The sequence below is a fragment of the Lycium ferocissimum genome, chromosome 3 (genome assembly GCF_029784015.1).
Source record: "Lycium ferocissimum isolate CSIRO_LF1 chromosome 3, AGI_CSIRO_Lferr_CH_V1, whole genome shotgun sequence".
Classification (NCBI taxonomy): domain Eukaryota; kingdom Viridiplantae; phylum Streptophyta; class Magnoliopsida; order Solanales; family Solanaceae; genus Lycium; species Lycium ferocissimum.
The window spans coordinates 67,977,928-68,005,834 of NC_081344.1; the positions used below are offsets into that span (position 1 = coordinate 67,977,928).

The 27,907-nt window shown below is 35.3% G+C and overlaps 4 protein-coding genes across 6 annotated transcripts; 1 reads left to right on the plus strand and 3 right to left on the minus strand.

The window, feature by feature from the left end:
- The first annotated feature begins 4,013 nt into the window (after nt 1-4,013).
- On the plus strand, nt 4,014-6,785 carry LOC132050514 (large ribosomal subunit protein uL16-like). The gene is made up of 4 exons (XM_059441784.1): nt 4,014-4,169; nt 5,246-5,747; nt 6,371-6,452; nt 6,559-6,785. Exons 1-4 carry the CDS (start codon nt 4,160-4,162, stop codon nt 6,631-6,633), a joined length of 669 nt encoding a protein of 222 aa, XP_059297767.1. The 5' UTR covers nt 4,014-4,159; the 3' UTR covers nt 6,634-6,785.
- A 3,812-nt stretch (nt 6,786-10,597) lies between these two features.
- LOC132050518 (putative B3 domain-containing protein At5g58280) lies at nt 10,598-17,213 on the minus strand. 2 transcript variants are annotated; one of them, XM_059441786.1, is made up of 8 exons: nt 17,068-17,213; nt 15,502-15,609; nt 14,421-14,498; nt 14,232-14,327; nt 12,929-12,987; nt 12,694-12,853; nt 11,888-12,094; nt 10,598-11,007 (listed from the first exon to the last, which is right to left on the minus strand). In XM_059441786.1, exons 2-8 carry the CDS (start codon nt 15,577-15,579, stop codon nt 10,795-10,797), a joined length of 891 nt encoding a protein of 296 aa, XP_059297769.1. In that variant the 5' UTR covers nt 15,580-15,609; nt 17,068-17,213; the 3' UTR covers nt 10,598-10,794. The 2 variants fall into 2 exon arrangements, with proteins under 2 accessions (XP_059297769.1, XP_059297770.1); XM_059441787.1 differs by having other exon boundaries at nt 15,502-15,684; nt 17,068-17,182.
- Nucleotides 17,214-21,008: 3,795 nt separating this feature from the next.
- LOC132050519 (cytochrome b-c1 complex subunit 8-like) lies at nt 21,009-27,830 on the minus strand. 2 transcript variants are annotated; one of them, XM_059441788.1, is made up of 2 exons: nt 27,633-27,829; nt 21,009-21,347 (listed from the first exon to the last, which is right to left on the minus strand). In XM_059441788.1, exons 1-2 carry the CDS (start codon nt 27,800-27,802, stop codon nt 21,299-21,301), a joined length of 219 nt encoding a protein of 72 aa, XP_059297771.1. In that variant the 5' UTR covers nt 27,803-27,829; the 3' UTR covers nt 21,009-21,298. The 2 variants fall into 2 exon arrangements, with proteins under 2 accessions (XP_059297771.1, XP_059297773.1); XM_059441790.1 differs by lacking the exon at nt 21,009-21,347 and adding an exon at nt 21,830-22,242 and having other exon boundaries at nt 27,633-27,830.
- Nucleotides 23,739-26,440, minus strand: LOC132050520 (cytochrome b-c1 complex subunit 8-like). The gene is made up of 2 exons (XM_059441791.1): nt 25,189-26,440; nt 23,739-24,848 (listed from the first exon to the last, which is right to left on the minus strand). The coding sequence occupies exon 1, from the start codon at nt 26,066-26,068 to the stop codon at nt 25,892-25,894; it is 177 nt and encodes a 58-aa protein (XP_059297774.1). The 5' UTR covers nt 26,069-26,440; the 3' UTR covers nt 23,739-24,848; nt 25,189-25,891.
- Nucleotides 27,831-27,907: the final 77 nt, after the last annotated feature.

Sequence of the window (27,907 nt, forward strand, 5' to 3'; positions counted from 1 at the left end):
ATAGTGGCCGGAGAAGTCTTAGGGGTCGCGAGTCGGTTAAAAGAGGCGGGTTGGTTAATTTTAATTGAAATCGGGTAATCTTGTGGGCTATGGAATTTTCCATCCAATTAAGGGTATAGGTGTAAACTTTGCAGACGGTAGGAGTATTTTTGTTCACTGTCAGTAATGACAGGGGCATTTTTGTTCATTGTCACTAACGACAGGGGTGTTTTTGTTCACAATCACTAACGGAGGATAAAGTTGGCTAATAAAACAAAATACTGGATATATTTGACCCTTTTCCCAAAAACAATCGTGTGGGGTGATGGGTCAAGCTTTAAGTTTGAATACACTACAAGTAAGCATATATCGGCCTACCAACCTTTTACTGACGCATGCCCAGACGTAGGCACTTATGTCCCAACTAGTGACGATAGCCCGGCCCAGCATGAACAAAATTGTATTATTCTACTATGCACTATTTAAAATTTTCAACTAATTTTTTTTGGCCTACCTTAGAAAAATTTAAGGAGAACATGAAAATGTTAAGAATGGTTCATGTACTATAATATGATCAATATTCTTGACCATAAGCATAATTCGAAAATAGTAAGAAGTAATAAAGTAACTTAATCCTGTCATTTCTAGGCTACAGTTGGTACAACTACGAGCATAATCAACTTTTTTTAAAGTTTTTTTGGTTAATATTTCTTTTCGATCTTATTTTAAATAATAAACCGTCTCAATTTTTCAACTTTTCTAATGACAATTACTCATGGCTAATATAAAAGTAATCTTTCTGCACCGGGTGCAACATGGTGACTATAATTCTTTTAAAGGTATCTTTTCATGATTATTAAGCGTAACATAATATTTAAAGGATTTGTAAAATAAGGATGAAATTAAAAAGTTATGCTATTAGAAATATTTACAAAATAATAAAATATCTAGATATTAATTATTAATAAATGAGGTTAAGACTAAACGATGAATAATTTTGTGTGACAAATAATTCAATTCAACATTAAGTTATAAAAGTACTATCGCCTTGTTGGGTCAAGCCATTTAATTTTTATTTTGAATTCCAAACTTCAAATTCCATAATTTTTCTGATGAAAATTAATAAAATAAATTTAAGATTCACAATGAAATTCTTGTTAAAATATTGTTATGGCAATTGTGCCATATATAATGGGATAGATGCAGTACAAAATAATCATTCTATCCTTTAATTTATAATTTCAGTGTCACAATTTTAATAAAAAAAATTAATGCATCAGTTTCTGTGAAACTTTAAAATTAATATAATTATTTTTAGTCTAATATTAAATATTAGAATTAGTTATAGTCTAAGATAAAACAAATGCTCATTAGTGACGGAAGAAAGCAAAATGAAATGTCATGTGAAAAAAAAAGAGGTCCACTGCATGGAAAAGAAAATAGGGCCTTCAGGTAATATGGAAAATATCATTGAGTAATTTAAAGTACTTTTAGTATAATGCTTCCTTCGTTTTAATTTATGTGAACCCATTTGACTGGGCACGACATTTAAGAAAGAGTAAAGACTTTTGAAACTTGTGGTTCAAAATAAGTCTTGAATATTTTGTGGCGAATCATTTCAAAGTGAATTTGTTTCAAATTAAGAAAGAGGTCATTTTTTGATCTTGCTAAAAGAAAATAGGTTCACATAAATTTAAACAGAGGGAGTATTAAAGATTTTTGGATGGGGTAAAAAAAAGCGGTATAAGCGGAAACAACTAAAATTTGCTTTAGATAATTTAAGCCAAAGCCTTTATAATTATTTTTAGATTTATTTAAAGTATAAAATACCTTTAAATTAAGAAAGAAAAAAAAATTAAAAGTCATTTTGTTTTGCAACTTATAGAAAGCTCAAATAAACCTGACTCTAGAATAGTTATAAAAGATAAACGGAAAATTAAATATTGATTTATCGAAATGGCTCATTTATGTTCATTAAATGGCTTACATTTATGCCATCGAACTATAGGAAATGACTATTTATCTTCGAACTATAGGAAATGGCTCATTTATCTGCCACTCATCAATAGTTTGACTCATTTAAGCATCGTCATTAACAAATTGACTCATCCATGCCATATTTCATTAAAGGCCGGTTTTGATATCATATATGACACGTGGCCTCCAACTAGATTATGATTATGGGTGGTAAGGTGTATGGGTCGAATTTTTTATTAATTTGGTATTTAAAATTGGGCTGATTTAATTAAACGATGTAGACCTCTAATTGGAGTCTACGTGTCATATATGGAATTATAAACCCGCGCTTAATGAAAATGACATGGATGAGTCATTTTGATAATGGGCGATGCAGATAAAACTATCAATTGATGAGTGGCATAAATGGCTCATTTCTATAGTTCGATGGCATAAATAGTTATTTCACTATAGTTCGATGGCATAAATGAGCCAAACTATCGATTTGCAGCGAAGTATAAATGAGCCATTTTCGATAGTTGAATGGCGTATAGTCAAAGATAAAACATGCTCACCGATGACGGAAGAAAGCAAAATAAATAGGCATGTCAAAAAAAGAGATGGGGTCCACTGAGTGGAAAAGAAAATAGGGCCCACAGGTAGTATGCAAAATATCATTGAGAATGAGGGCTTTTTCGTCAATTCACATTGACCCCAAGCTCCTCTATTATTAATAGTAGTAAAGTAAAGTAAAAAATGTGTTGATATTTAACTTTTGCCCTGCATATCAAATAAGTAATTTCTTCGCAGGGCGTATATTTAAATTTTTCCATCATAATATTTCACAAGTTATGTCATGTTAGGCATAAGTTCGATTTTGAAAGGCAAATATTAAAGATTAGTCCATCTGAAGGACAAAAGTTCAATTTTTTCGTTAACAATTCCTACAGAAAACGTTATGATAGTAGTATTTTATTAAATTTTATATTTATTTTCACGTAATAAAGCAAATTTTATACCGGCTAAGAACAAATAATCTTAATTATTTAGTATTCATATCTTAATAAGTTTTAATATTCAGATATGTATTCAAATTCTGACATCTTAATCTGACCCGTTTGACCATGAGAAATTTTCACTTTTTTTCCCGAATTTTTTCACTTTATTTAAAATAGCGTTTGGCTATGAAAATTCCAACTACAACTTGGAATTTGGAAAAACCGCAAACCATGTTTTTACTTTTGTAACTTTCAATACATTCAAACAACATATTCTTGCAAAATTATAACCAACCACAACTCCATCTTCAATTCTAACTTCAAAATTCTAAGCTAGCATTTGACCGTAGATTTTGGATCATATTTTGAAAATTTATCTTTAAAATACTTTCAAAAACTAGTAACTTTCAAGTAAAATGCATATCCAAATACAATTTCAAATTTTAAAAACTCAAATATTTCAAATTTTAACTTCAAAATATATGACCAAACGGGAGCCAAATAAAGTGAAAAACAAAAAAAGAGTATCACCGTGTGGGACGAATGGGTCAAGCTTTAAGTTTGAATCTATCAGCCCACCGACCTATTACTGACGCATGCCCAGACGTAAGCCCATTAGGCCCAATCAATTCATTCACCTGTTAACAACTCCTCCTCTTAAATATTTCGGATCCGTTTGGTCATAAAAATTATTCACCTTTTTTCGAAATTTTTTTTCATTTTTTTTTAAAATTAGTGTTTGATCATGAAAATTTAAAATACAACTTGAAATTATATTTGAAATTTGAAAAAACAAGTTTTTCACAATTAAAACAAGTACATTTCAACAAAAAAAAAAATACAATTTCAAAAACTATGGCTAGTCACTACTCCAACTCCAACTTCAATTCCAAAATTCGAAAAAAAGTGATTTCTTTTATTTTTTTATTTCTATGATCAAACACCTACTTGAAGTTTCAACTTCAAAATCTACGACCAAACGGGAGCCAAATAAAGTGAAAAACAAAAAAAAGAGTATCACCGTGTGGGACGAATGGGTCAAGCTTTAAGTTTGAATCTATCAGCCCACCAACCTATTACTGACGCATGCCGAGACGTAAGCCCATTAGGCCCAATCAATTCATTCACCTTGTTAACACTCCCTACATAAACAACGTTAACGCTAGGGTTTCCTCATAAATTTCGTCCTTCTCAAGCCGCATAACAATCCCAGAAGAAAATTAGCCATGGGGAGAAGTAAGCAAGCTTTTTCAATTTCATCTATTATTACTGTTACCCAAAAAAGCTTGTTCCATCTATCTATTTGTTCATTGCTTGTGTGTTACATATTGTTTCATTCTAGATTGTATTGTTTCCTGTCGTTACATAATGTTACGTATCAATAATAATTTGAAGGATAAACCTATGAGAAAAGTAAGGTACGTGGTAGAGGTACTATAGAAAGGTGGGATAAAGGATAGATTAAGATTATTAGATAATAAGTGCAGAAAAAAATGAGAAAAAAGAAACAAGTTAACGATGCGATAACACCAAATCAGTTATTACATAAATGGGGAGTTTTTGTCATTACATAACGATGGATGTAATGATACGATTCAATAAAATTAAAGTAACAATCAAAACAAACACAATATAGTACAATAGGTAACAACCATCCAAACAAGCTGTAAATGTAAAGAACATATAGTGTTATAGAGCTCTAGTTGTCCGTAATTACTGAGCGATTCCCAAGGCTGCGAATTGAGCAGAATGGATACTAGGATTCATATAGATAGTTGGGATTCTGTGTTGTTTTTCTGATAAGGAAGAGTACCTACTTGATATATTTTAGTGGACGGTGCTATGCTTATCGCGCTTATAACTAATGGGAATTTTATGATGGTGCTATAGTTCGGGTCTTTTGAGACCAATCACTCGATCTCCGATCTCCGCGCTTGATGAATCCATGTAAATGTTAAAGTTTGGGATAAAAAATGTATCTTAAGATAAATTAAGCTTTTTTCTGTGTATGAACATAAACAATTATGACAAGGGCTGACCATTGTTTTGTTATTCTTTTTGGTTGAAAGCAAATTCCTTAGTTTTGAAGATAAGATGTCCTATACTGCATTATTGATATAACTCCTTTTTTGGGGGATAAGGTGACTTTTAACTAACATGGAGATGCATATTCGGTATAGCTAGTATCAACTCCTTATTTGGTCTTAACTGTAATTTTATGTAGCCATTAAAACCCTTAACAGTTGGTACTTGTGTTAGCCATTGACATCACAAAGGCATATGCCTCTAAGCGGGTTGGATTCTTTTCTCAGGACCTGCAAGGTGTTACCGCCAGATTAAGAACAAGCCTTACCCAAAATCACGGTTTTGCCGTGGTGTTCCTGATCCAAAAATCAGGATCTACGATGTGGGTATGAAGAAGAAGGGAGTTGATGAATTTCCTTTCTGTGTGCATTTGGTCAGTTGGGAGAAGGAGAATGTTTCAAGTGAGGCACTTGAAGCTGCTCGTATTGCTTGCAACAAGTACATGACCAAGTCCGCTGGAAAGGATGCTTTCCACCTAAGGGTTAGGGTCCATCCCTTCCATGTTTTGCGAATTAACAAGATGTTGTCGTGTGCTGGGGCTGATAGGCTCCAAACTGGTATGAGGGGTGCTTTTGGTAAGCCACAGGGTGTCTGTGCCCGTGTTGCTATTGGTCAAGTTCTTCTCTCTGTTCGCTGCAAAGATGGCAACGCTAACCATGCTCAAGAGGCTCTTCGTCGTGCAAAGTTTAAGTTCCCTGGCCGACAAAAGATCATTGTCAGCAGAAAGTGGTATGACTTTGTCTTTAGAATCTCCTTTAATTTTTATGTAACTTTAGTGGTTGAGTTTTGACCACCTTATATTTCCCGTATCAAAAGATGGTGCTATTCTTTTATTGTGACAATTTTACATTTTTTCAGGATTATCATGTATGATTTTGGTATTCTTCATTAGGTTAGTTTAGGGAGATTCATTCTAACCTCGTATCACACAGAAGCTCATACTAGAGAGACAAACTCTTGACGTTTCAATTCCAGTTTTTTACGTTTCAATGCAAGTTTATTTTACGTGCCGTGCCATGCAAGTTTTTTGTGTGTAATAGCCTAAGTTTGGTCTTGTTTTTTTAACACTTTTAAGGGGAGGTAAACTCTTAGGTGTCTGCTTCCTTCCAAAAGTTGTAAAATGCCTAGAATCCTGATTGGCTCTGCCTTTTTCAATGTTAATATACTCGGCATTTTTTATTTGCCGCCTTACTAGTACCACTGCATTTGAGTGATAGGGAGTCAAAAGTGTTAGACACATTTGTTTTACTTTGTATTAGTACCTAGCTGATTTAAGCATTTGGTTTTCCAATGTTTTTCACTCAATATAAGTTGTGCTTGTGTCACCCCTAATGTGTTTTCTTTGATTACAGGGGGTTCACTAAGTTCAGCCGTACCGATTATCTGAGGTACAAGTCTGAGAACCGTATTGTAAACGACGGTGTCAATGCCAAGGTTTGTAATCTATTATATTACAAGCTGCGATGTGATAAAATGTATATCAGATCTTGTTGCCCGTGGTGTTATGTAGAATCTTAGTGCTTTTCTTATGCTTTTGCAGCTTCTTGGATGCCATGGACGTCTTGCTGCACGTCAACCTGGAAGAGCTTTTTTGGAAGCAGCGACTTCAAGTTGAAGAATTACCAATCTGAGCCTTTAGTTTTCTACTTCCGCTGAATGAAATTTTGTGTCTTGAACATCTATCCAGTTGTGAACCATTACTTAAGTTGTTGCTGCTTTGAACAAATATTTACCTTTTCAAAAGATAATTATTGGCTTTTATTTGGATGAGTTTTGTTTTACATATATTCTGACCTTGGCGTTTAACTTTGTTTCTGGGTTGGAACAAATGTATAACAAGAATTATTCGAATTCCTTGGGGATTCTTGATTGGTGCTGAGCTAACTATTGTGCATAGCCGAATCTCTTTGGTTAATAAAATCCAATAGGTTTATCGCTCTCTTATTGGTGTGAGCTGCATCTCAATTTCTCCTACTTTGGTCTTGTGCATTTGAGCTTCCTGCTAGGGTCATACACAAGCGCATTTCACTAATAATGTCTCAAAACAATGCAGATTTCCCAAATGCAAAAAGGCAAAAATAAGTCCCACCTAAACCTCCTGATCCAACAATAGACTTAACTAGTTTTCCTCCAATTCAAAAGAAAAATATACTATAATTCAGAGATAAGTTACTTGTCTGGGACTCAATGATAATGATTGGCTTTTATTTGGATGATGAGTGTTGTTTTATATCTATTCTGTCCTTGGCGTTTAACTTCATTTCTTATCTTGAGCTGCATCTTAATTTCTCCTACTTTGGTTTTGATGAACTAATAATATGCAGCATACAATAATCCCTCTGTTCTTGGACATTGTTGGTTTCTGTTGGATTGTCACTGATCATGAGGAAGCAATAGTATGCTATTGAGCTTCTTGTCTAGTTTATTTATATCCCAGTTAGGGTCATACTAATCAAAGAGTTCGAAGAAGGAACATGAATCAGAGTGTATAACCAGCCTGACATCTCGACACAAAGGAAACCATCAAAGAGTGTGGAGAACAAAATATGAAGTTGTCTCGATCTTTTATTACTTCAAATATATTGTATTATTTGTGTCTCAATTTATGTGGCATAATTTGATAGTATGTCACATAAATTAGGGCAGATGAGGGAGTACCTATTAGCATTACTAAAGCAGTGATGCATTGCATAATTTGTCAAATGGTTTAAGACAGCGGGGATACGAAATAACCACGATGTATAACCTAGTCTTGTCATCGTCCCAAAGCCACAATTTAATTAGGAGTATTTGACTATTTCATCATTATGTATTATCGTCTTACCCTTCAGAGTATTTATGGAACGTTTAGTGTGGGCAGATAAAAAGACCCTCTCAAAGAGAGGAGAAGAGAGGAAGATAAGAGGGACACAAGACAAAAGGTATTACAAGCATATCGAAAACAATATGATAACACGAATACCAAAAGCTAAAAAAGTCATGGTAGAACAATTTGGGAATAAAGGAGCATTAACTACTATAGATAAATAAAATTTGTCAAATGGTTTAAAAGTAATAAACAAAATGAGCGAAAGCGCAACTACTATGGTGAAAGGGTAAGCCACCTAGCCTTCTATCCTAAAGTCCCCTCCACAACCTCCTATCTAAGGTCATGTCCTCGTGAGATACCGTGCCATATCTCCGTCTAATCACCTCCCCAATACTTGGCCTCCCTTTACCTCGTCCCGAAACCATCCATAGCCAACTCTCTCACAGGCACAATTCTCGTCTCTCCTCTTCACATACCCAAACCATCTCGGCCTCGCTTCCCGCATCTTGTCCTCCACCGATGCCACTTTGATCTTCATTCCTAATTCTATCTCTCATGTCCACACATGTCGCATTTCTTACTTCGTGAACTTGCCTTTAAGTTTCGAACACTCCGCTCCGTTATAAAGTCTCTAACCACCTTCAGAGTATTCATACCGCACCAATACGATGTGAAACATCGTCGTCGATATCCCCATCTTCTCGTATAATAGACCCAAGATACTTGAAATAGAACGCGGTACGCCACCATTAATTTGAATCCTTTATTGCCCTCCGACTTATCGTTAACTCGGGTTGCAGTCTCGTCAATCGGGACTATGTGCGAACAACATACACCAAGGCACCTCCTTGTATTTGTCGCGTCAATTCATCCATCACCAAGGCGAACAGAAATCCAAGCAGCCGATCCCCGACGCAACATAAAGTGGGCTCCGAGTCTCCTTCATTACCCGGTCTTAGCTCCATCATACATGTCCTTTATCGCTCTAACGTATACCACGGTACACCTTTAGCCTGAAGCCTTTTTAGTCAATGAAAATGCGCAAGTCCCTCTTCCGCTCCCTATACACCAATCTCCTTACAATATGAATGACTTATGTAGTGATATTACTCACCCTTCACCCTTTCATTTTACCTTTATGTTGCGGCTTCGAATGTCTCCTTGTTCTTGTACACGGGAATCATTGTACTCCATCTCCATTCTCAACGTCTTGAAAATGACATTAAACAATCTAGTCGCCCACCCAAGCCTACCGCCCGCATTCTTTAAAAATTCTCCAGAATCTCGTCGGGTCCTGGCCGCTTCTTATACCTCTCAACCTTATACTCCTTAACCAAAGTCGCGACGCCTATCGCAGTGCTCCAAGCCTCCCAACACAATGTCTGTCCCGTCCGCTCCTTCGTTCAAGAGTTCATGAAAGTATGATCCTGTTCTAACGTACCAAAATATGATCCAAGTCGCCCTTTCTCGCCTTGGCGAGCGAAATAGCTTCTTGGAATTTTTTTTAGGCCGCAAAATCATTCGTCCGCCTTTCATCACCCTTATGTTTTATGTACGCGCGTTTCTTTGTTTTCTAACTTCCCTTCTCCATTCCACCACCAACGGTGCCCACCACGTGAGACCCCCAATACCTCTTTAATACCGGCCGTCCTATCCCACAACTCGCTCGCATCCCCTACTATCCCACGCTCCCATAGCCATCAACTTCTCCCCCATCTCTACATTAGAGAGCATGTCATCCACAACCTTCTTCTTCTTCTTCCTTCTTACCTCCAAAATCACTTATGTTGGGTCGTAAGTTGCAGGCCTTTATCATCTTTTCTGAAGCAAGAAGCATTTGCGTCGTACCACCGAGCTACGAAAGGAGTGCTCCTCCTTCTTCGGAAAACAAAGTTGGCTAACCAATCCAAATGATCCTCCACATTTAATCTCGTCATAAGTTCAATTGCTATTGAAATCTCCTCCTATGACTTCTCGGATATACTTACCACCACTTCGTCCAAGTCCTCCCAATGTGCCCATTGAAATCTCCTCCTATGGAACGTTATAGAACATTAATATTGCAATATGTTAGGTCCTTGCTAAGACCAACATGAAGTGGTGTTCATTGTTTTCAATCATGTGAATTGAATTTAGAAAAAAAGTACAAAACATATTCGATATTGCTACTTCTCATTTTTTATAGGGACAAGGTGCCCCTCAACATTGTGATTTAGAGCAGATATACCTCTCGTTAAAAAAGTGGTGTATATATACGCTTGCCGTTACAAAATGATGCAAATATACTCTTTCTACGGACGGAATTTTTGCAAAAATCATTTAGCTTATGTTTTAATTAAAAAAAATGACACGTGGCTTTAATAGAAGTCTACCCATTCTCCTACATTAGGCATGCCAATAATCACAAGTTTCTTGAGAAGCATTTGGTCTAAGGAAAAGGAAAAAAACAAATGATTAATTAATCTGAGTTCTTGCAATAGGAATGGATAAACAATAAATAGGTAGGCTGCAACTGCAAGAAAGATAACTTGGAAGAGTAAACATACACGAGAAGAAGGTTCAAATCCTAATAGAAACAAAAATGCTAGGTGATCTCTTTCCAGTTGCCTAAGCCTTGATGTGACACATTCACTCGATACCTGTGCTGGTGTAAAGTAACAGGTATCGATTAAATAATCGAGGTGTGCGCAAGCCGCAAACAGTCCCAAACATCACCTCATTGACAATATAAATAGTTAGGCAGTAGTGACTCATTTTTACTAGCTTGACAAAGATAGTAAAAATTGTGCAAAAGAGCTGCAGTTGTATTTCTTTCACTGTCAAAGAGTTTCCAAGGCAGTTGCCTAATTAGCTTTGGCAAATGAGATTTACTGCCAATAATTTAAACATGTCATGCGATTCTTCTCAGTGAATATGCTTACCACAACGAAGGTTTAATTTTTGACATGCCTACAAAATAATGGTTCTTTACATGTTCTGTTTTCTTCTAGTACTGCGTCTCGTGGCTGAAGCCACTACGGAGACCTCTTCCTTAGCTGTTGTTGGAACTTCTGACTGTTTGCTAGTTTTCTTTCTTTTCTTTGTTACACTCTTTGATGTTTCTTCAGCTTCACTCTCTCCTTTTTCTGCACTAGATTTATCCGCTCCACTTGAACAGTGGGATGCTCGAACTATGTAGACCTATGACCAATAGAAAATTAATAAGAACACTTGAATTAAGTACCTCAAATCATTCAGAAGAATACCACCACTACTGCTATAGCATTAACCAGTGTTAAACTTTCCTCTGTCCCAATTTATGTGGCATTAACCTGCTTCAAAGAAAGAATTGAAGCTGTTTGCCTACACATTTATGCAGCTATATTCCATTGAATCTCAATTACTGGGACAAATTAGACAAGTTAAAAATGTACTGAATTTGAACTATAACATAAGACTATGGTGTGTTTGGTACGAAGGAAAATGTTTTTCAACTTTTCCATGTTTGGTTAATTAAAATATTTGAAAAACATTTTCTGTAGGAAAATAAGTTCCTTAAAAATGAGGAAAATGACTTCGCTAGTGGAATTAGCGAAAGGAATCAGACTAGTCGTACGAAGGGCAGAAACGAGGGCAATATCACCTGGTAGGTTCGGTTGCTAAGCAAGTTTCATAAGTGACATTCCACATTACTTGTCTCCTCCCCACCCAGAGGCGGATCTAGAGCCCGTCTGAAGGTGTTCACCCGAACACCCTCGGCAAAAAATTATACGGTATATATTGTATTTTTATATTTTTATGTACATTTGAATACCCTGAACGAAAGAGTAAGGGGTGGTTCAGTGGCTTATGGGGTTCAAAATTCACCTTGAGGTTCCAAGTTCAAACCTTAGGCCCATCCCTATTACCATAGCCCACATCCTCACCCTATAGTGTTTGCCTAGATTATATACAAAAACACCAGGAAATAAGTAAGAAACCCACTTATTTTCCAAGAAAACATTTTCCTTCTTACCAAACACACCCTAAATTCAAAATCAGTTTATTTCATGGACAAGAGGATTGCATATTGAAATCAAACCTTGAATTTTGTTGGCTCAACCAATTCAAATACTAGAGCATCTCCATCATCCAGCTTATGATCTAATGCAAATGCTCTCCATCCTCCACTTAATCCAGTTCTTTTGCCAATAAATAGAGATTCATACTCTAAACCTTCCTCATCCACTAGCAAAACATTTACGGTAGACTTGGGAAGATGGTCTTCACAAAATCTAGTAGGAAGTCCCTGAGATATCATACAGGATAGGCCATAATGAGTCTAGCATAAAGAAAGTTTATAAGTTCAATATAGTCCCTAAAGTATGTACGGAACAGTTTTGGTCCTTTAATTTTGCCAAAAGTTAACCTTTTTAGATTTGACGGGAACAGTAGGAAAAAATGATTTAACCATAAACACCAAGAAATTGTCCTACAAAAATTATCCTAAAGATGATACGTTAATCCCTTTTTTTCTCCTACTAGACCATAAAAATATGACACACAATATTACATAATATTGCACCCCAGAAAGCTGCAACTTTTTTTTTCCTACTGTTCCCATCAAATATAACACACAATGTTCGGTGCATACTTAAAGAACTATTTTGAATCTACCATCAAACATAAGGAACCATTTTTGTCATTTCTCTAGTTGAAGTCTATGGCAACTCACCAACCAGAAACAGAGTTCCGTAAATATTTGACGGAGACTAAAAATGTTAACTTTTCGCAAACTTAAAGGACCAAAACTGTTCAAAACATACTTAAGGGACTATTTTGAATCTACCCTCAAATAAAAGGGACCATTTTTGTCAGTTTCTTGAGTTGAAGTCTATGTCAACTTACCAACCAGAAACAACTGTAGACATGAGAGCGGACCATAGACTTGATAAAATATGGATTTTCAGACTGCAGATTGGTCTGGAGCTTTTCTGCACACTTTAAAGCTTGTGCTTTCTCTTCATATGAAGCAACTTTCACTTCTTCCAATGGCCTTGCTAGATAACTGCCAGTACAAAGCAATTATTCCAGAGTTGTGACAGAAGAAAATGGTATTGAAATTCAAATTAATCCGTCTTACGTTGCCCATGAAGAGCTGAATTTTGATCTCTTCCGCGAAGATGGAATCTCTATATCAATCTGAGGTTATGATTGATTAGCAACAAAATGAAGAAATAAACAACTGATAACCAGAGGAAGAAAATTAGCAAACCAATTTGAGATGAAATTTTTTCACTAGGAACTTAAGCAGTCCATTTCTAAGACTCTTAGGCCCTGATAGACCCCATAGTAAATACAGTGGACAAACCAAGATATGTATGAAGAATAGTTTCCATGTACCTTGATCTCTATCGACAACAAACTACACTATGAAACATCAGCAGTTAAGTATCTCAAATAAGGCTGAATATATTAACAACCCCATAAATTAGTTAGTAAATTTCATTTAGACATTCAAATTACGTCCTATTCCAATTGAGCACCTGAAAATATGATAAAGTGCTCCTATTAGACACTTCCGGCTCAAAATTTGAGAGAAGTTTCTGCGTGTGTTCTCAACTGTCTATTATGTATATAATAAGTTAACCATATAAATATGCAACATTTTTATTATACACATCAGTCTCAATTGAAACAGACCTGAGTGTTACGGCTTATTGAGGATAATGTGCATTATTAAAGTAGGTGACATATTTTAAGTGATTAACTTATCGACGTAATGACCTTTTCAGAATAAAACACATGAACTTTTTCAAAAATTTGAGTCGGAAGTGTCTAATAGAATACTTTATTATGTGTGTAGGTGCTCAATGGGAACAAGTCGTAGTTCGAGTGTGTATATGACATTTATTACTGGCAAGTTTAAGGGGTTGTCGGTGTATTAAGCCTTCAACTAATCTCAATAATCATAGTCTTGACGCTCCTTCCGAATTCACCATGGTACATATGATTATGTAGCAGAGTTATACATGTAAACTAAAGTGTCAAAAAAGGATATGAATGTACAATCATAAAGTCTAAGTAGATTTCTTAACCATTATCTTTATTCTGAAGCTTGTGTGATTTAAGGACCTGTTTGGCCATGAGTTCACTTTATTTTAAAATCAGTGTTTAGTTATAAAATCTCCAAATCCAACTTGGAGTTGGATTTTGAATTTGGAATAGTGCTCCATACCTGTTTTTCAACTCCACCTTTATAAATTCCAAATAAAGTGCCCTATCCTCTCATTTGCAAAAAGTATAACCAAATACAATTCTATGTTCAACTCCAACTTTATAAGTTTCAAATGAAGTGAAAAGTATTTGAATCTATGACCAAACGCCTACTTACTATGTAGTATCCAGTATGTAATATGTACTAAAAGAAAAACATGAAATCTTACTTCATCACGGTATGATGGAGCAGGATTCCTAGCCCGTGTAGACCTTCTTGGCTCCGACATGTAAACATCGTTTGCTTTTTGTCTAACTCGGCGTAGCTATGCATGAAAAGAAAATAATATCAGCTAACGCATGCTTATATAAGAGCCACAACAGTTCTTTATTGAAAGGAAATATTAATAACATTTCACCTCAGATTTATAGTTGGACTTCTTCTCGGACTTTGTAAGATCAGAAAGGTTATTAGATATATTCAAAATCCCCAAATCCTTCAAAAAGGAAATGCAACAGAATTAGAGAAAGAGAAGGAAATCTTTACAAGTCCTACAACAAGTCATTGGCAGGTTCATTGTAAACTCTGCAGCATATTCCTAGGGGTTGTTTGGTTGCTGGTTAGAGTTATGCAAGTATTAGTAATACAGGGTTTAGTTATTCATGCATTAGTTATTCTATCTCCTATCCTGCATAAAATAATACTACATAAATTGACTGATAACTTACACATGTTTAAGTTATATTGGAGATAACCAAACACCGTACTCAGTATGCTGAATTTTATACAAATCAACTAAAAGGTTACCAAACAGGATACGAACTATGCTAATTTTAATACATGAACAATTCCCACCCTAACCAGCAACCAAACAACCCCTAACTACATTAGAGGCCCGAATGGTTTTTATATAAATTTTTCAAAAGAACTGCTAAAAAGGTAGGTTTTATGAATACATATAATTTTTGTCCAAAGCTTTTCATAAAAACTAATCCACATATACAACTTTCCTCCATAATTGTTTTTGAAAACTTAACCATACAAAATTCAAATGACACCAAATATTTCATATGAAGTTTCAAGCTAATGAATTCTTATACAATTTTATCAAAAGCGAAAAGCGCATATAAAGCATGGGCTTTAATGAAAAAAGGCGCAATGGTGCAAACATACAAATATATATATGTTTAGTCCAAGACTATTAATAATAGGCATGAATAACAAATATATGGACAAAGAAATTGTAAAAACTTTAGGACAAAGTGAAATATCAATTATCTAGTGTCACCTCATCAAGAGAGGCTCATCAGCAAGGAAAAGTATGTCTTAGATCCTTGATGATGACATTGAAGCGCACATAAAGAGAGGCAAAGCGCTCAACATGTTTTGAGCCTCGCTTCAGGCTTAAGCGCGCCTTTGACAGCACTGTTCTTATAGTTCTTCAACAAAATCTGGTCTGGACAGAAGTAAAAGATATTGTGCCATAACAAAGTTAGTACCTCAAATCGTTTCTTATTGTCCAGAACCCTTTGCCTGCGGATCTCCTCGTAACTGTTGGTGCTGTTGTCATTTGCCATTGATTGCAATACTCAAAAGACCTCCTTGATCTGGAAAAGAAAAGAGTATTTTTTGTAATGCACTTCAGAGCTGAAATGTGAAACAAACACCAAATGTTGTTTCACCTGCAAATCATATCTGTTAGGCCAAACTTTCAAAATCTACTTGTTTGAAAAATGTTTTTTTGTCAGAAGTATGGCTAATTAATTTGAAAAGCACCTTTGCTAATATTAGAGCAGTATTTTGTGCTTGACCAATATTCCAAAAGTGCTTCTAGAGAAAAACTACTTTTTAGCTTCTGTTACTACTCAAAAACACTAATTTTTTCCCAAAAGCTTGACCAAACACCTCAATTTTCTAAATAAACACTTTTTGGCAAAAATAAACACTTTTGACTTCCCAGAAGCTTCACCAAAACAGGCTAACTAGGTCACTTGGTAATTGCATAAAGATAACCAATCATGGAAAGAAGCAATTACTATCACCAATTGGAGGATAAGTTACTCTACTGTTTAAAACTTTTACTGGTTTACAAATATGCCTCCCTACCTAGGGGTAAGGTCTGAGCATACTTTATCCTCTCCAGACTCCACATTGTGGGATTTCACTGAGTATGTTGTTGTTGTACTGCTTTACAAATACAGGGAGGCCAAAAATCTGTCAATTTTGGTTCAATGACACTTTCCAAGAGTACATTCAAACTTTTTTTCAAGAATGTTCTACATGGATAACACCCTCAAACTGCTCACTAGCAAATGCTACCAACAAGCACCAAACAGAACTACATTTAACAACAGTTGTTTCCTTTCTAGTCCGCTCTTCAATTCCAAATTAGTTGGTGTATGAATGCATCAGAATTAACCACTACTCCCTCTGTCCCAATTTATGTCATGCACTTTCCTTTTTAGTCTGTCTCAAAAAGAATCATACATTTCTTTATTTACAAATAAATTAACTTTAAGATTTCCTCTTTTACACTTAATGAAATGATTTACAGCCACACAAGTATCTATGTCCTGTTTTAGATCACAAGTTTCAAAAGTCTTCCTTTCTTTCTTAAACTCCGTGCCTAGTCAAACTATATCACATAAACTTAGGACTAAGGGAGTAGTATTATATTAGACATCAACCTTACCACAACCCTCATTCTTTATCCGAGATTAGAAACTATCAGTGTTAGTTTTATCAAGCGATTTACCTATAATTACCTAGTAAAGAAAAGGGTTATTAAAAGAACAGCAAAAAAATGTAGTACAATAAAGATTTGTTTACACTATCAGTGTTTAGTGTTCATTTTATGGGATTACTAATTAATGCTTATCAAGAGATTTACCTCATAAATGATTAACAGTACAATGCTAAACTCAAAAAAAAGAAAAAGGCTATTAAAGAACAGCAAAACAGTGTAGTACATAAAAGAGGAAGAAACAAAAAATCATAGAGATTAAAATCGCTACCACAAAATGAAAAAAGAAGAAGGATAAATTGAGAGCAGTAATAGTAAAAACCTGAGGTGAAAATGCAGGTAAAAGGCAGAGAGACACAGAAAAGAGGAAATGAAGAGCCTCTTTGAAATTTGAAAGTTTACAGTTTAGAGCGGGAAACAGTATGTGTGGTTTACAGCTTTGGGTTCTGTGTACACACTAAACATAAATTTATTTTTGGTAAGTAGTGAACTAAGCTAAAAAGAATTATTTATTACTCCCTCCGTCCCATATTACTTGGTCATATTATTAAAAATATATGTCCCAAATTATTTGTTTATTTACAAAATCAAAATAAAATTAATTAAATATTTCTCATCTTACCCTTAGTATTAAATATTTTTGAAAATAGTCAATATTGATTAGAATGTATTTATTAAAAAGAGATAGGAGTAAGGTAGTAAAATACAACTTTTATTTATGATTTATTAAGGGGCGTGCAAGAGAGAAAGTGACTAAGTAATATGGGACAGAGGGAGTAACCAAAGTGTATGAGTATTAATTTGGTGTAACCAATAAGGAGTCAGTGTTATATGTATTAAAAATAGCCAAGTTAGTATTGTGTTTGGTAATTTTTTTTTAGTTACTTTGTATAAAATTCAGTATAATACGGTGTTTGATTGTAAGTTTATAATCCCGAATAATTATATCATGTATAAGTTATGAGTTAATTTGTGTTTTATTTTATGCGAAATAAAAGATGAAATAAATAACACATAAATAATTAAATTTTGTATAATTAATCTCTGCATTACAAATATCGGCATAACCAACAACCCCTATGTGGAAATAGAATAGTGAAGTGTAATTAAATATTCTTTTCCTAATTAGACCCATCTACATCACGTGCCAGTGTTTAGAAAGGGAATTATGTTGTAGGGTCCAAAGTACAAAGGTTGAATCATCTAAGGAAAATCCATTTTAATTTTTTCTTAAATTAAAAAAGTTTATAAATTCAGGAATTATATGACAACTATAAGCTATATTTATTTATTATTAAACATATTTTAAAAAAATTATAGTTAAAGAAAGAGGTGATTGACCCTTTATAAGGTGAGAATGAGTTTCCTTTGTGCATGATCTAGAAAGTCTAATTGATTTCTTTCTATTTCCTTTAGCTATTTTACAATTCTGAATAACTTATAACATGCATCTAAATTTACATCTCAAAAACATTAAATCTAAATTGAACGGACAAAATTCTTTTTTGCAAATCGTGTGTTTACCGCAAATCATAGTAACTGAGATGATTGTTAGTGACTCAGATAATGGATATGCAAGCATGATATAACTTATATCCCGCAATATATCTCCATTAACTTAGGAATTTTTGTGTAGGATTACATACAAAAGATCCTTTTACAGGGTCATGTTTAAGTGATCTAATAAAATTAAAATATATGCTAATTAATTATGATTAACAGAAATCTTTGTGCAAACATATATCAAATATCTACAAGAATAAAAACAACGATTATAGTATTTGTTATTACAGTCTAATTCCGTGAGCTTCTTTTCTAAGAATACATTGTGCGTCTAGTTGGCGTAGTGCACGAAGCCAGATTTGAGAGACATTCACATTTCTCACATCTTTCAATTTTATTTTGACCGATAGCAATTGCTTATGGACCATCATACATACAATGATACAAGGCAGTCATAGCATACAATGCAACATTTTGGCAGTTTCACCTAAAGAATTTGTACCATTTATTCCGACAAAAAAGTGTGTGTAATACACCAAGAGAGGAGTTGAGAGACATTATTTACCTATTTTTCATTTATTTTTATTTCTTCTCCTTCTTCTTCACATACCGCCACCGACGCCGCCGCCGTCGCAAACTCCAATCCCTCCACCACGAACACCCCTCATCTCCCCTCTCTTCATTTTAAATAGCTTTTTCCTTTCTTCTTCAATTTTTTTACTCACTATAAAATGACAATCTCTCTCCACCCCACACCGTAGTTCCCCACCCCGTCGCCACCATCCATCCTAAACCTTAAAACCATTAAACAACCCTAAACACCACTCTTCAACATCACCGCACCACCGTACTCACCACCGTTCCTTAAACCTTAAACCTTTAACCCGCCACCACCGTACCACAACCCACCATCGTTACCACCCTACACCTCAAATAGACCCCCTTAACGCTCTTATTTTCCACCGAAACCAACCCCAAAAAACAAGCTCTAAACCCAACCTCCGTAATATCCAACATGTTCTACGAAAATTTATTTCTTTCATTACTCCATTAATTCATCCTTAAAATAATAAGTTGTTTATCCATAAATTATTTATTAGACATTAAATTAAAATATTAGAGTTTGGAAGGGAGGAAGAAGAAAGTGGAGAAGGGGATTTATCTGAAGTGGAATGGGGATTTTTCATGCGGGGAAGAAAGTAGCAAGGGGAATGGCAGGGGTTTGGCGTGGTGTTTTTCACTTTTTTGTTCAGTGGGTTTTGGACCCAATGCCACATGTCATTTTTTAATTGGTCATTTTGCCACGTCACCGCTAGTGTAATACACACATTTATGTTTTTTGCCTGATTGTAAAAAAACTGGCTAAATGGTACAAATTTGAAATTAGGTGTCAAAAAAACAAACCATGTGAAAAAATGACTTTTGTCATGATACAATTTTCATAAGATCGTGTATTCCGACAAAAAATTGCCAAAAGTTCATAAAATTTTCATATACAGTCAAACCTCTCTATAACAACCATTCTCTATAATAACATTTTACTACGACAATCTCTCTGTAATAACCATCCATCCTCTATAATAACATTTTACCATGACAACCATGTTTTTTGTGAAATCAATCTTTCATGTTGTGTTCTCTATAACAATGTTTCACTATACGACAACAACATACAAGACCCGTTTGGCCACAAGAATTATTCATTTTTTTCAAAAATCAGTGTTTGGCCATTAAAATTCTAAATACAACTTGAAATTGTATTTGAAATTTGAAAAACAACCAAAACTTGTTTTTCACCTTTTTTACAACCAAACCTTGTTAAAAAAGTACATTTCAACAATAAAATATTATTTTCAAATACTATGGCCAAACACAACTCCAACTCCAACTCCAAAAATTCCAAAAAAAATGAATTTGTTTTTTATTTCTATGGCCAAATGCCTACTCAGGGGCGGAGCTAGGTAGAGGTCAGGGGTTCATCCGATGAACCTCCTTCGGCGAAAATTTGCACCGTATATACAAAGTTCAAATTATTTTTTTTATGTTGAACCCTCTTGACTTCTTTGTGTGGTTTACTTCTTTATATATTTAAAATCCCTTAGTGAAAATTCTGACTCCGTCACTGTCTGGAGCGAGCAAATCTTACATCTACCGTTATGGGTATGTTTCACTACGGTGTAATATTTCACTATAGCAACCAAAAAATATCGAGACAAACAATGCTATTATAGAGATGTTTTGATGTATATTAGTTTAGAAGTGCCACATTTAAGCTTCACGGAAATAATTGCTAAACCCAATTAAATCCCCTTTGTCAGGATAGTAGCAAAGGGTTTCAGATGGTGTTTTAGATCATAGTTCGACTGCCAGTCGTAGCATTTTAGCATTATTTTGAAATTTGAATCGTCATCTCCAACCCTACCCCTACATGAACAAACATGTATTGGCATTGACCGTCGAAGTCATAATAACACAGCTGACCCACAATGGCATTCAATGCCTAGCATTTGTTCTGAATGTATTTAATAACTAATCGAGTGCCAAAACCAAATTTGTCAACAGTAATTTAATGGAGTCGAACTCTCTGACATCGTACTCGCAAAACCTTTAAACAAGCAAACATCCAGAGAAAGGAAGAAAGAAAGAAAACGAAAAAAGAAGCCTTATTTTGCAGCACACACCACATGCAAAAACCATGGAGCAGCCTCTTCATGTGATCTCATGGCAGGAAAACTAATGACCATTATCTCACACTCTCAATCAAGCCAAAAACAAGATTAATTGAGTGAATAAAGTTAATTGTGCTTGGGATCCTACAGAAAGTCAATGAAATGTATTACAAGTTATTTTTTCAGATCCAATTCTGAACAAGATTTAGAATCCACAAGACTTTCAAAAGACCATACAGAGATAACTGTCATTTATAGGCCATACAAGTAAATATCTTCAAAATGAGGAATTCCAAAAAAAGACCAACAAAGTAGCTTATTTCCGGTTGAAAACTGCAAAAGGAAAGGGAGGTATTTTCCAGACAGGTGAAGAACACAGCTTTAGTATCTGTGTTCTAACTTCTCCTTTTCCTGATAGTACTTCACATACCTGCATGCATAAAGAATTGGAGAAGAGATCAGATACCCATGGTTCTCAACTAAGTCAACCTCAACAGATGTGTGTGTGTGTGTGTGTTGATTATATCAACCACTACTGTATTCATTTTTAGAACCTCATCTTTTAACTGATGATGAAACAAATCTATTCAGCCCACTATCTGAACAATAAAGAGAACTTAATGAAAGCTCAAGCCAAAAGAAGATCCTCTTTCTATTTGGGAAGTTTAGAAATGTTTTGACACCATTCCAACAATTATACATATTCTGTAACTTAATCTCTTCAAATTTTAAACTTGATCGGATATTTAATCACTAACTTCTTGGCCATTATTTTATTTATTTCTTCCATTACCACGTATATAATTCACAAGGCAAAATAATTACTTAAATTCTGTGTCCGGTCAAATATTGTTAAAAAGGCGCAGAAGAAGTTATCTAAACTAAAGAATCCAAATGTTAGAAGCCCAAACATGATAAAGGTTTCAGCAATCAGCTCTTTTAATATGTCAAGTTTGCAAATAGTTAAAAGATATAGTAAGCCAATTGCATACTAAACCTCAAATACTAGCATACATGACATAAAACAATTTAAAGTGCCTTAATAAGGAAGTATTGATTGTCATGATTAACATTTAGGATCTTGAAAAGACTATTCTTCACATCAAAATACTTTCATTGTAAGATCTACTAAGCTAAGACATCTGCACATTTAGAAGCCACCATTGACTATAAATACTTTCCAGACCCCACTTGTAGGATTACACTGGGTATGTTGTTGTATTGACTATAAAGAGAATTAGCTGCCAAAGGTATTATCTAGCAATAGATCCTTAAAGCCAACCATGCTTCAACCTGGATCATTGGTGACGAAATTACGAAACTGCCTGAAGAAGCAAACTTTATAAGGCATGGTATGACCAGAATTGTAAACTTGTCATCTTTTTCTAAAATATTATTCGTGCTGATCAAAATACATTTATCCGTTAGCGCAAAATTGTTTGTTCCCCTTATAATGTTTTAAAATTATTCTAATAAAGCTGCTCGTTTAATTTAGAACATGGACCTGCTCCATTACCCTCTAGACATGTCTTTCTCCTCCATGTCATTATATTCTGCTCCGGGGGAACAGGTCCCACAAAACTGGTAGACACAACAAAATCACAGGCAGAACGATATCAAACAGCAGACAACTCCTAATAAAAATTAGTCTCCACTTATCTTCACTACATCAAAAAAAATCTCTCCACTAATCAAGCTATATATCCATTTCAATATCTTTTCCAGTCTGTGAGTTTATTTTAAAGTAAAATGGATTTAACTTCAGCAAGTTAAATCCTTATAGTAGCATCTGCCATCAGCAAGTTTGGTGTGCAACTCATAATATGTGAAGGGAATGAAATTAGTACTCTTTTTTTTTTCCTTTTTCTGAAAGGACTGTAGTCTTATGCCTATTCTCTCTATGAGGTATTATAGCCCAACTAAAGCCTGGGTAATGGAGTAGGAGTAGAAGTAGGAGTATGTTCCACTTCTAAGCTACATCCCTCATCAGAGTTGCATTTTATTACTCGATGTTTTTTCTTATATAATCAATGAATTCTTGATTATATAATGGAATCAATGGAAGCTCGCATCGGGGGTGTTGTGCGATAAGAAGGCGCCGCCTATTCTAAAGGGAAAGTTCTACAAAGCGGTAGTTAGACCGGCTATGTTGTATGGGACGGAATGTTGGCCAGTTAAGAAAGCGCATGTCCAGAAGATGAAGGTAGCTGAGATGCGGATGCTGAGATGGATGTGCGGGCATACCAGGAGAGATAGGATTCGGAATGAAGTGATTCGGGATAAGGTGGGTGTGCCACCTATGGTGGATAAGATGCGGGAAGGGAGGTTGAGGTGGTTCGGCCATGTACAGCGGAGATGCGGCCGATGCGCCGGTGAGGAGGTGTGAGAGGATGGCGGTGATGGGCTCCGAAAGAGGGAGGGGTAGGCCAGAAGGCACTGGGAGAGGTGATTCGACAGACATGGCGTTACTCCGGCCTACCGAGGACACGACCGGCGATAGGAGGGGGTGGAGGTCGAGTATCGGTGTAGGGCTAATGGGGGGCCGCGAGGTTTCCTTTCTCGTATTAGGAGTATTTTTAGCCTGCTTCTATGTGTTGGTCTTGTCTATCTTTGCTGTTCTATCATGACTTCGTTGCTCTTGCTATTTCTAATTTTTGCATCGTTTTGATTTGCTTGTCCGTATCTGACTCTTTTCCTTTGTTTTCCTTGTTTTCTTCTGAGCCGAGGGTCTTTCGAAAACGGCCTCCCTACCTTCCAAGGTGGGGGGTAAGGTCTCCACAGACACTTTACCCTCCCCGTACCCCCACATTGCGGAGATTCAACTGGGTATGTTGTTGTTGTTGTAATCAATGAATTCTTGAGGGTAAGAAGCGCATGGTTTGAAATTCTCTGAATAATCGGCTTGCCAATAAGCAGACGCAAAATTAGTTTGATTAGAATTAACCACTCCATGGACGGTCCAAGTAAGCAATATCAAGGAATACTAGATTAATAGGCAATATTTAAGCCTAAGTTTTTCATGTAAACAAAAAATCAAATCAAAGTCTTTTCCAGAGGCTCTTCATAAATGATTCACGTGGTCATGAATCTAATCAAGGAATTGTATATCAAGAAGAAGAAGAACAACAACATACCCAGTGAAATCCCACTAGTAGGGTCTGGGGAGGGTGGTGTGTACCCAGCCTTACCCCTACCTTGTGAGGGTAGAGATGTTGTTTTTGATAGACAATTGTATATGAAAGTAAAACAAAAATTCCAACCTTTTCATATCATATGCAATCGATCAAACAATCAACAACATCAATCTATGCAGTCAAAGAAGACAAAAATGGTAAAGACAGGGTAGGGTGAAGTCAGAGCCCAGGAAAAAGTCAATCAATCAACTACACCGCATTCCTAAATTAGTTGGGGTCCGGTTGGCTATATAAATCTGCAATATCCATTCAGATTATTCATTTCAGAGTCCCAAGGCAAAACAAACAATCAACCACCCATCAGTAGTAAATTAGTTACAGTCAGCTAGGTAAATCCCCTTTGTCCATGACTTGTGACCGAGAAATCTGCTGTTTCAGCTTCAAACTCAGTGGACAAGAGACCCCCTAACTACCTCTGCCAATTGTACCAAATCCCTCGAGCAATAAGTTCCCCAGAGCCATCCTAATAAATCCTCACAGGTAATACTCTTGGTCTGCCTTCAATCAGTTTTTCAGCCAAAGGCTTTGCTCTCACATGAATATACGTTTGAATATCCGCTCAGTACTTGAACGTTCAATTAACTACGCCTCAATAATAAATTAGTTTGGATCAGCTATTACTTCCCCTTTGTCCACCTTATGTTGATCAAGAAGTTCATTGTTCCAGTTTTGAAACTCGATGGATAATGGCCCCATACCTATGCCAATAGAACCAAAGCCCTGGAGCCATAAGTCCCCTATATCCATTACACAGGTCAGAGTCCCTAAACAAAATAAAAAATCAATCAACCACTCATCAACACTAAATTATTTAGGATCAGCTATATAAATCCCATATAAAAAATTTATGACATAGAAGTCCGTTGTTTCAGCTTCAAACTCGGTGGGGACAAAGGCCCACCCTACTTTTGACAATTGAACTAAAGCCATGGAGCCATAAATCATTTATATTCACCCCATTAGGCCCGATACTAAATTATTAGGGTCAGCTATGTAAACCCCCCCCCCCCCCCCCCCTTTTTCTCTCTCTCTCTCCCCGGAGGAATCCAATGTTTCAGCGGATAAGGCCCATCCTACCTTTGCCAATTTAACCAAATCCATGCAGCCATAGATCACCTATATTAACCATTACGCTCTACATAGGACAGAGTCCATACTAAATTAGTCAGGGTAAGCTATATAATCCCTAATATCCATTTATTTATTACCGAGAAATCCACTGTTTCAGCTTGTCAATTGAACCAAAGCCCTGGACCCATGACTACCCTATATCAATTTCGCGCTAATCAGGTCAGAGATCAAGGAAAAAGCAATCAATTAACTACACCTCAGTATTAAATTAGCGTGAATCAATCATACAAATTCTCTCTACATCCATTTCTCTATTCGGATCCTAGCCCAGAAGAGCGAAACTCCCTATATAGATTTCTCTACTCAATAATATACCTCCTACCTTTGCCAATTGAACCAAAGCCCTGTATCCTTAATCACTATATCCATTTCACTCTAATCAGGTCAGATATCGAGGGGGGAAAAAACCAATTAAATATATTCTCTATACATTTTCTATTCGGATCCTAGCCCAAATGATAAAATCCCCTATTGTAACAAATTCCCTATATCCATTTCCCTCTAATCAGGGCAGAGATCTCGAGAAAAAACAATCAATTAACTACACCTAAAACTAAATCAGTTCGAATCAGTTAAATAAATTCTCTATATATCCATTTTTATCTATTCAAATCCTAGCCTAAACAAAAAACAAGTGAATTATAATAAATTAAGCAAAAGAAAACAGAATAAATAAGTACTTACTGGTGCACTCGCTAATCCAATTTTCGGAAACTTTGTGATGGATCTTACCAGGTAGATCCTTCCATAAACCAGGCATTACTTTCTGTTGAAATGGTGATAAAGCGTATACAACTGCCTTCAGCTTAACTGGTTGTTTCCCCATGGTGATTTTGCTTCGAGATCGTTCATTGTTCGTTGAAGGATTCTAGGGTTTGTGAATTGTGATTGGAGAAGAAATGGTGTTGGTATTTGGTATGAGTACTTGGTCAAAAATGGTTGACCTTCTGGTCCACCTTATCCATCTTGAATAATGCGGGGCTACTAATTGGGTGGTATGGCCATTTTTCGAACCGCTTTTTAATTATTTAGCCATTGTTTAGAATCAGGTCAGAGATCGAGAAAGAAACAATCAATGAACTACACCTCAATACTAAATCAGCTCTCTATATACATTTCTCTCTATTCAGGTCACAGATCGATTAAAAAAAACAATTAAATACAAATTCTCTATATCCATTTTCACACTAATCATGTAAGAGATCGAGGAAAAAAACAATCAATTAACTACACCTCAATACTAAATTAGCTCGAATCGGTTACACAATAGAGATCATTAAAAAAACAACTAAGTCTCGACACTAAGTAATATTAAAAAAAAAAAAAAACTAACTACGTCTCAATACTAATTCAGTTTTAATCAGTTACACAATAAAGATCGATAAAAAAACAACTAACTAAGTCTCAACATTAAGAAATATTCCTAATTCAGTTTTAATCAGTTACACAATAGTTTTAATCAGTTACACAATAAAAAACAACTAACTAAGTCTCAACATTAAGAAATATTAGAGAAACAAACAACTAACTACGTCTCAACATTAAGTAATATTAAAAAAAAAAAATTAACCACACCTCAATACTAAATTAGCTCTAATCGGTTATACAAATTCTCTAAATCCATTTCACTCTAATCAGTTCAGATCTCAACCAAAAAAAAAAAAAAAAAGAAAACTCAACTAACCATAACCACGCCTCAATATTAAACTAGATCGAATCAGTAATACAAATCCTCTATATCCATGTCTCGCTAATCAGGTCAGAGATCAATAAAAAAACAATCAATTACCTACACCTCAATACCAAATTAGCTCGAATCAGTTATACAAATTTCCCTATATATCCATTTCTCTAAATTCGCTCGAATCAGTTGTACAAATTCTCTATATATCCATTTCTCTATATTCGCTCGAATTGATTATACAAACTCTCTATATCAATTTCGCTCTATTCAGGTCAGCGATCGAGAAAAAAGTAATCAATTAAACTACACCTCAATATTAAATCAGTTCAAATCAGATATACAAATTCTCTATATCCATTTCGCTCTATTCAGGTCAGAGATCGATAAACAAACAAACAAATAAACAAACAATTAACTACGCCTCAATACTAAATCATTTCGAATACGTTATACAAATTATTCAAGTCCGAGATCGATAAAAAAAAAAAAATTAATTAACTACACCTCAATACTAAATTAGCTCGAATCGGTAATACAAAATTCTCTATATTCAGATCTCGAGAACAAAAAAAAAAATGAATCAATCAATCAACTACGCCTCAATACTAAATCAGGTGATACAAATTATCCATATCCATTTCGCTCTATTCGGGTCGGGTCCGAAAGGAAAAATAAGTGAATCATAAGAAATAAAGTAAGTACTTACTGGTGCACGCCAACGAGGGGAGCAAGCAAGAGAGTAGCGCTAATCCAATTTTCGGAAACTTTGTGGTGGATCTTACCAGGAAGATCTTTCCATAAACCAGGCATTACTTTCTGTTGAAATGGTGATAAAGCATATACAACTGCCTTCAACTTAACTGGTTGTTTCCCCATGCTGATTGCTGATTTGGTTCGAGATTGTTCTTTGTTTGGTTGAATAATTCTAGGGTTTGTGGAGAAGAAATGGTTTGTTTGTACTTGGTATAGAGTATTTGGTGA

Bases quoted from the DNA above. Each gene is read 5' to 3' on its own strand.
- LOC132050519 (XM_059441788.1), bottom strand. From the start codon at position 27,802: ATGGGGAAACAACCAGTTAAGTTGAAGGCAGTTGTATATGCTTTATCA. The intron at 21,348-27,632 runs GTAAGTACTTAC...TTATGCATGCAG, and splicing joins CCCCTCGTTGGCGTGCACCA to GTATGTGAAGTACTATCAGG.
- LOC132050520 (XM_059441791.1), bottom strand. From the start codon at position 26,068: ATGGGGAAACAACCAGTTAAGCTGAAGGCAGTTGTATACGCTTTATCA.
- LOC132050514 (XM_059441784.1), top strand. The intron at 5,748-6,370 runs GTATGACTTTGT...CTTTGATTACAG, and splicing joins ATCATTGTCAGCAGAAAGTG to GGGGTTCACTAAGTTCAGCC. The intron at 6,453-6,558 runs GTTTGTAATCTA...ATGCTTTTGCAG, and splicing joins ACGACGGTGTCAATGCCAAG to CTTCTTGGATGCCATGGACG.
- LOC132050518 (XM_059441786.1), bottom strand. From the start codon at position 15,579: ATGGCAAATGACAACAGCACCAACAGTTACGAGGAGATCCGCAGGCAA. The intron at 14,328-14,420 runs GTGAAATGTTAT...TTTCATGCATAG, and splicing joins AGTCCAACTATAAATCTGAG to CTACGCCGAGTTAGACAAAA. The intron at 12,854-12,928 runs GTAAGACGGATT...TTGTACTGGCAG, and splicing joins TTCAGCTCTTCATGGGCAAC to TTATCTAGCAAGGCCATTGG.